The 8,744-nt window shown below is 44.3% G+C and overlaps 1 protein-coding gene across 1 annotated transcript; it reads right to left on the reverse strand.

Annotated features, from left to right (window-relative positions):
• Positions 1-1,120: 1,120 nt before the first annotated feature.
• Positions 1,121-3,131, reverse strand: LOC129383339 (cytochrome P450 3A5-like). Its single transcript, XM_055067777.1, has 5 exons — positions 2,914-3,131; positions 2,721-2,814; positions 1,710-1,818; positions 1,551-1,639; positions 1,121-1,254 (listed from the first exon to the last, which is right to left on the reverse strand). The coding sequence occupies exons 1-5, from the start codon at positions 3,005-3,007 to the stop codon at positions 1,140-1,142; spliced, it is 501 nt and encodes a 166-aa protein (XP_054923752.1). The 5' UTR covers positions 3,008-3,131; the 3' UTR covers positions 1,121-1,139.
• Between the last annotated feature and the right edge of the window lie 5,613 nt (positions 3,132-8,744).

Below are 8,744 nucleotides of genomic sequence, written 5' to 3' on the forward strand. Positions count from 1 at the left end.
CAACCCACCAAACACCTGCTCACGCAGACACCCGCGGTGGAAAATATTTTTGGGTAACCCCCTCTTTGCCTGTGTGTGTGCACCAGGACAAATTGACATGTACGCATTAGAAATGCATTAATATGCTAAACAAAACTGAATTTTTAACGGATTATCCGCAGACTACCCCGTTCCGAAAGCAACAGTCCGCCGATTGCTCTGGCACTAGCTACTCAGAGCTACCGGGCGAATGGATGTGTTTGAGTATACTAAAAATTTTGCCGTGGCAGTGTAACATTGTCGAGAGCTTTCGGCACTTATGCGACGTTGCTCTGCCAAGTCTTATCCCTTTTAGCAGCATTCTTACCCTTCCTCTGCATCGCTGCGATTTTTGACTAGCCATCGCAAAAATGTTTAGGCGAAGTGGCCCAGCCGAGACTCTGCCACCACCTTCCTCATCCAGTTATTTGCTTTCACAGCGCAGGCTTGGCCCCGTTGAAACCCTCTCCATTTCTGCATTTCTCCTGCCTGAATTGCCAGACAACTATATCAGGAAAACCTGGCAGGATAAGTAAGGCATTTCGCTTTAACAGTAATCAAAGTAGCATCCCATACAAGAGAAAAGTGACTCTGCCGTTCAAATAATGCTGCACGTCACCGACTCATGTCGGTGACGTGCAGGTGACGGTGTCGTGGGGTGGTTCACTGAACGTACGTTCAGTGAACCACCCCTAGTAACTACAGAGTTGTGCAAGAGCATACAAGTTCTGCCCGATACATCAGTGCCAGTATGCACAAGGATGTTCTCATGCTTGAACTATTCGGAGCCCATGTAAGCCAATCATGAGGCCGGACATATTATCGTGCATACGGCCGGCAAATGATATGCAGCTCAGAAAAGGAAAAACATCTCTGTGAAAATGCCTGAACGAGCCGCTTATACTGGTCGCATTAACAATTTCTCTCGCTCGCAAATGCTTTCTACGGGCCTCATTTGTTAATGGCTTCTTAGACGTGACGATTCTCTGCCATCTTCCCTTACGAAGCGTTCTCGTGTAAACAAGTTTAGCGAACATGGGCGCATATGATCGACGTAGGGATCACTTTTCATTAACATAGGAGAAAGACAACCACCTTTCAAGATCGAAAATTTCGTGTTGCTACCAAAAGGCTGGGTCGTGGCCCATGTGGTAGCTGGGAATAACGATGTTGGTTCCAGCTGGTATTGTGATACCCTTGTGGACGTAGTCTCTTGTACATCCTTTTGTTGTGAAGCTGTCGTGTGGAAAGAACAAAATGGTGTCAAAAATTCAACTTCACCGAATAGAAAAGTGTGAAAAACGTTAACCGCATTTATGCCCCGATTAGGCGTGAGATTGGGGCTTGGAAAAATTGTTTTATTACTTAGTAGAATATCAATCAAGAAGTTGATAATTGTGGGATAGTCGCGTCTTGAGGATATCTTGTCATTTTTACGAAGACATGAAATGGTCACGATCGCCAAAAGATATCCCTTCAATAAATGCCATTTTAAATAAGGAGCAGTGGTATGATTTAAAAACATTACTCACTCTATGAAGGACGAATAAAAACGAAGTGATTCCGATATAACTTGGTCCATGTATTTGATGCTGAAAACGTTGTCGTACGTAAAGGCTCCCTCAAACACCACATGTTTCCGACTCGGACTCACATGACGAATCGAAAATGCGATTTTCAAAAAGCCATACATCTCTCTCCAGGACGGCAAGGACTTCTTTTCGAAGACGGTCTTGAACATCCTGGTGTTTTGCAAGGAGATAGGCTGTATAAGCCAGAGCTGAAGCTGTTGACTCGGACCTTTAATTTACTTGTCCATTAACACTGCAATGATTCAGGTAAGCAAAGGCGGCATATCGATAAAGAAGTTGAAATTTGACACATCTTATCGTCGCTGTGGACGAACCAAGGAAACTTTTAGAGGAATATTGTGATAGACAGTGTTTAATAATTTTGTGTATGTTATATTACTATAGGGCACGCAAACTGAAGGCTCTGGCTTGAATCATACGTTGAGTAATACAAAAATTATCGCTGTGTTGTAAAGGACCTTAATATATTGTTATAGTTCTGGAGCATACAACAGGGATACTTCAACATTTTTAGGGCATAAAGACGAAACATATTTAATAATGAAATATAAGCAAGCAGTGATCTTATAAATTCCATGGAGGCTATGTAGTCATGATCATTTTCTACACTTCATTGCGCTTTATTATAGATAGATATTATATTATAGCATGTATAACAGACGCACCAGCAGCTGATTGCAGTAGCGTTACATTGTTATATAGCAGTGGCAATAGTCAGCTCAGGGTGCAAACCACCAGAGGCCTAAAGGCAATATACGGTTTGAGCAAAAGCCAGATGTAAAGGCACTTCAGGTGGCGCAATTGCTGAAGGTGTTGCCATGGCCTTGCAATTTTATCCCAGTGCTGAAGCAAACTACGCAACCAACGCACAATAAAAACGAAGGATTTTGAAGCTCTATCAAGTAGACGTTCATAGATAGCTTAGTTTGCAGGAAAACATCAGTGCACTCAGCTTTTACTTCTTGCTATTAATCAAATTTGTGTTGATCTTTACCGCGGTAAAATTGCTTTCTTACAGTGAGATCTATTTTAGCCAGAACAAATTTGCAATATTCAACAGTATCTTTTTTTCATTGAACGATTAACCATCAGCTTTCCGCGTATTCTCACCCCGCTACGAAGAAGGTGAAGCCATTGGCCAAAATTTCCGTATTTGTTAGAAAGCACTTCTTTCCGCTCTCCTTTGCTTTGACAGGCTGCTTCTCTGAAAGACAAAGCATAGACGAAATGCATTGCCATGTGTCAAGAATAAACCACTTATTCAATAATCAGATATGTTATGAGAAGTAGACAGCTGTTGTACCTTCAAGTGCGCTGTCTGAATCGACGGACGTCGTGAGCGTGTGCGTGCTGACAGGGGCTTCGTCCTCAACTTCTGCGCTGAGCATCAGCTGCATGAGATCGCCTCCATTGTTCTGAAATGATATTAAGAAAAGCCGATTTCATGAAAGTTTTCTAATCGACGTGAACTCGTCAGGTGAGGCGCAGTCGTCATCACGCTTGACCTTTCGTGACCTTATGTAAGTTAGGTTCAGAGGTGTCCGACACATCACTGGCACCATCGTTGTTTGCTGGTCAATCCATACTTGAATGACTCTTCCACGCAGCTATCGGTTATGAGCAAGATTTCGTTCTAACAATCGCTGGTCTCATTGGCTGCCATTATAGCTTGGATGATGAAAGGTGCGGCTGGATGACGCAACGTCAGGCTTTAGTAACTGCTCCCAATTTTAGCTTTTACTCACGAGCCAGTGAACCTCTTTCTAGGAGACAGCCAGATAAAGGAGGTCCAGAAAATGCGAGTCCTCGGACTGTGGCTGCAAAGAAACAAACGATTGGACCACACCATTAAAACCCTTAGGACTACGGTGAAACAGATCTCCCGTATGATCCGTAGAGTAACTTATCACCGAAAAGGTTTCAAGGAACAGAGACGATACGGCTCGTTCAGGCTTTTGTGCAAAGTCGTCTCACATATAGCCTCCCTTTCCAGGACCCCACGAAAACAGAACTAAAGGCCCTAGATGCGTTGATTAGAACGTCGTACAAAGCGGCTCTCGGCCTACCACAGGGAACCTCTACTGAACGCCTGCTGGCCCTCGGGATTCACAATAACTACGAGGAGCTACGGGCAGCGACGCTCATATCTCAACGGGAGCGGCTTAGCTTGACCTCCTCTGGCAGAAAATTACTTTGCCGCGTGGGTTACCCTACTCGTCCACAGTATGTGGGAGAAGAACTCGAATCTCTGCCCAGAGTCCTTCGTGAAAGGATCATAGTAGCCCCAATCCCTAAGAACATGAGTCCAAAATACCACCGGGGACGTAGAAGTGCTCGAGCTCGAAAGTTAATGCAGCAATTCGGTGGAAACCCGGATACAGTCTACACAGATGTCGCCCGATTTGGTGCTTACAAATACGCCCTCGCAGTGGTAGGAGCGGCCGCAAATCAAGGGCTTGTGACTTGCGCCACGGCTAGAGTTGCATCTGCGAATACCGCAGAAGCTTCAGCCATCGCGCTAGCTATTAAAACTAAGGACGCTCTGGGACAATCGTCGATAACTCTTACAGATTCCCAAGTAGCATGTAGACTATTCCTCACCGGGAGGCTACCACACAGCACCACTCACCTATTAGAATCCAACCTAACGCAGAAACACATGATCATCTGGTGCCCGGGTCACGCAGGACTCGAGGGCAATGAGAGAGCGGACGGCGCAGCTCGTGCTTTTGTCAACCGAGCGTTCGACCACTCTGACGAAAACCCCTTTTTACCACGAGACATCCTTGAGCACCAGCGGCGCGAGCGAAGAAAGTACAGTCCACCACACCCTGACCTATCCAGGCAGGACTCTTATGACTGGCGCCGAATACAGACGCACACATTTCCAAACCTTTCTTTGAAAAATGCCATTCACCCAACGCTGTACAGCGTTCGCTGTCCGTGGTGCGGAGGCCGGCCAACTTTCGCCCACATTACGTGGGACTGCCAGAACAGGCCACCCAAAATTAATACACCAAAAATAGCCGGCAAACTTTCCGGAAGGGAGCAGTGGGAGACTTGGCTCGCCAGCGAGGATCGGGAGATGCAACTGGCGCTCCTCGACCAGGAACGGCGGACCGCTCAAGCCAGTGGGGCCCTGGACTAGGGGCTCCACCCACTCGCTTTCTGCATTTTTTTTTCTTTTAAATAAACGTTTTGATATATATATATATATATATATATATATATATATATATATATATATATATATATATATATATATATATATATATATATATTTATTAGCTTTTACTATAACCTGCTCGGGGTCGCCAAAGCCAGGCTTCTGATTCTGTGCGTATATATGACTTGTCAACGACGCCACGAGTTCACATATCTCGGCGCAAGCTGAACATTAGGTGTAACAGGATTTTCTGCACTATTATTTTTGTCACAGGATGACATAGTTATTGGCGAACTAAATTTTGCTTACAACTTGATGACATAAAGGCCCACCACATGTTGTAGTATGAAAATTTGAATAGTTTGTCAAACGTAAGTGTTTTCGGAGAAGGGTCTACAACTTAAATATCAATCACACCTGCGCGATTGAGAAGACATACCTCCCGGTTTCCACGAAGGAATTCTACGATAGGAGAAAGCTCGTCAAACATGTTGTCACTGGCGGTCTTGTTGAGCCGCGAACTGTACGATATGAACGTTGTCCACAAAGAGCCAAACTCCGGAAAGCACGCTGAAAGAAAACAAGGTTACTGAGTTGAAAATAGAACAAATAAAAAAGTCTTGCAGATTTCACGCGCTGTCAGAATCGATGTAAGCGAAGCTTGCTCTGCTGTTTGTGTTGATTGGCAATATTTGACGGGGTTGTTGACCGCATAGAAAAATAGTCAGGGGACGTTAAATATTCCCTTGTGTGTACCTATTGTTTTTACCTACGTAGTACAAAGAACGCAAAGAGAGATGTGCTTATTCGAGAGGAGCGCACCATTGTTTGTAAGCCGCGATACGGTTTGCGTTGCCATTGGCTCATATCGCGCATCGCATCGTGACTGAATTATTGATCGGCCGGATTGCCGCTTGTGTACATAGATTCGTCTTGACGCCACCGCGCTCTAATGTGGCTTTGCTTCGGCACGCCCTATATCAGTTATCCGTGTGGACGAACTGACACGGTGTTTATTTTTTCTGAAAACGTTCCCTCCGGCAGAAACCATATCACGTTGATCATCGACGTGAATTCAATTAGCATTGAAGCAATGACGAGTCACAGCATACTGCCACCGTAGAGACACGTCATGTATGAGGCATTTATGCTACCGGGCTCCTTTCTCGTGATTCCCTCGCGGATACGTAGGCATGCGACGCAGCTGGTACATATTATCCATAGTATAGTATTATCCATAGCATAGTACATATCATCCACATTATGTGCAATACGGTTAAATGATGTCAACTATGACAGCCATTCCTAATCTGAAATGCACCAAAAGAGCAAATATAGGCAACAAATTGTAATTCAAAAGGCAATCAGTGCACAGGATAAGTGACAGACTTCCTTTTATTGAAAAAGAAATGTCACATTTGTCATCAGAAGCTTGATGTGGGCGAGTTGGTTTTGCATACTTGAAGAAAAGAGCGCTAGAAGACGCGGACTAAAAGAGGAACATGTACGACGGACAAGGCGTACATGTTCCTCTTTGGTATGGTATGGTATGCCCTATGCGATGGCGCACACCCACTGTGGGGGATTGGCCAAGATTTGGGTGAAATTAGGCTATCTTTATTAAAATACTAAAATTGTTAAGGCTAACTGGAGAAAATCCTTTTTTAGTCCGCGTCTTCGTAGCCCTCTTTTCTTCAAGCACATTTTTCATGCCACCAGCAGTGGGTAGCAATGTTTTCAAGCTTGGGTGACAGCGGCAAAACTTAGCAAAATGCTGCAATCACATTCAAACGTAAATCGGCCTTGGACACAAAAAAAACGACATCATATTGTACAGAATGAAAGGGCAGTACTCCATCAAAGAACACTATATGGTACCACATACTTGACATGGTGTAAAAAATGTTAACATGCCCTACCCATAAAAGAACAAACAAAAAACACGGAAAACACGCCTTAAAATGCAATGTGCAGAGTCTGAAACCAAGAAAACACAACCCAAAAATGTTTCGCTAAATCTTTCAATGATTAAAATTGTTAAACTGTCTCATCGCTTCCTAATGAACCGGTACAGCTGAAAAGGAAGCAACAAAAGCCCAATAGCAGGGCCGCAGAAAATGCCACGAAATAAATATACTTTCCTTACCAAGGATACCTCTGGTTAGTTGTGGTCTGACTTTGCACAATAATCGTGCACAAGCTTTTCTTGTTTAGAATGATTTAGGTGATAAGGAAGAAATGACCATAAGAGCACCAGGTGTGTAAACACTCTACGCACAAAAAAAACTGCTTTCTTACTTTTTTCCTCTGCTACTATTCATGAGTATTTAAGCACCCTAATAGGACTGCAAAACACAAAATTGGGCAAGTTGTGGCAAAGAGAAACTTGCAGTTTCACACGTAATGCGAAACAATGATGCAGTAGCTGGTGAAATATGCGCAGGAAACTTGCTTCATGCGGTGTTTGTTTAAGTTAACACTTGCCAATGCAAGTCAGTAATCTCTTTTAAAGAAGTAAAATAAGTACGAGTCGTATTTATTTGTGCCCCCCGGTGTTTAAGAAGAAAGACTCTACATTTCTTCCGCTTTCACATCCTGACTTGGCCACTGGTCTCCACCAAAACAACCCTTTAGCCTCTTACTGCTGAATTCGTTTCGGTTTTCTCAAATCTATATTTGGGCTACACATTGCTAGGCCTCGCGTTGTGCTTGAGGAAAACTAGACACCAACAGCCCCATACAGTAAACCTGAGAAGTCAAGCACTAGAAGAAGATTGATGAAGCAGATGCACCCAATCACTGTCATTACATGTAAGAAAAAAATTTAACATAGGACTGCCTTCCCAAGTGAGTAGGTGATGTGTCAGAACTTGGAGGCGTGGATGCCAGCTCTATATACAGTACGCAGACATTCAGCAGCTGTTTGCAAATCATTGCACCTCTTGGCTAGATCGCGCTCTCCAAGATAAGTATTCACCACGACTGTACCTTCAGCAGAGTGGCTGAAATGTAGAACTGGGGACTGTCAAAGTTTTGATCGTATGTTTGAATCCTCGACGCACAATGAGAACTTCATTTGCAATATTCTAGCAAGAAATTTGGGAATTCCAGTGACAACACCAGCAGACCTCAGAACAACCAGGGTAGTTAACCCATAGCAGCTATTGCTGTAAAAAAGAAGACTGGCATAAGCACAAGAATTGAGATGGGCACAAGAAGATACTGGGCCCAGCCAGACGCTCGTCACGTCCGCCTTAAAAGGCTGGATGGACCCCGATATGAAATTTCCTATTCTGCGTGGAATTCCACGCCCTCATACATGCCTGATACACAGACTGCAATTAGGCGTCGCCTTCAAGCGCAAATATTTGCACATTATTGGACGGACAGACTCCCCGGACTGTTCTGTGTGTGGCGCTGTAGAGACTATAGACCATGTGCTCGTGGTGTGCCCTGAGTATGCGCGCGAAAGACTGACAATGGCAGATACCTTGAGACATTTACACAATGGACCACTCTCGGAGGACCTCTTGCTAGGCGCATGGCCACATAGTTGGCAGACGACAGAGACAATGCGTGCTCTTTCACGTTTCCTAGGTGACACGGGCCTGGACTCAGGCCTGTGATACCAGTTGTGTAATGTGTTCTTCCCTTCATTCCTCCCATTATCATCCCCCATTGTGGCCCTTTTTTTCCCCGCTTCCCCTTCCCTTACGCAGAGTAGCAGGCCAGATGCTCCATTATACGGCCAACCTCTCTACATTTTCTAGTCATTAAAATACTTCTTCTTGAGATGGGCACACTACATGGTAGTGTGCCCATCTCTAGAAGAAGTATTTTAATGACTGGAAAATGTAGTGTGGTAGTGTGGTAGTTCTGGTAGTGGGCCACTACTTCGGTGCTACAGTTAATGATCTCGAATGAGTTCAAGCAGCAAGGATTTAGTCAAGAAAAAATATTACGGTTAA

The sequence above is a fragment of the Dermacentor andersoni genome, chromosome 8, assembly GCF_023375885.2.
Source record: "Dermacentor andersoni chromosome 8, qqDerAnde1_hic_scaffold, whole genome shotgun sequence".
Lineage (NCBI taxonomy): Eukaryota > Metazoa > Arthropoda > Arachnida > Ixodida > Ixodidae > Dermacentor > Dermacentor andersoni.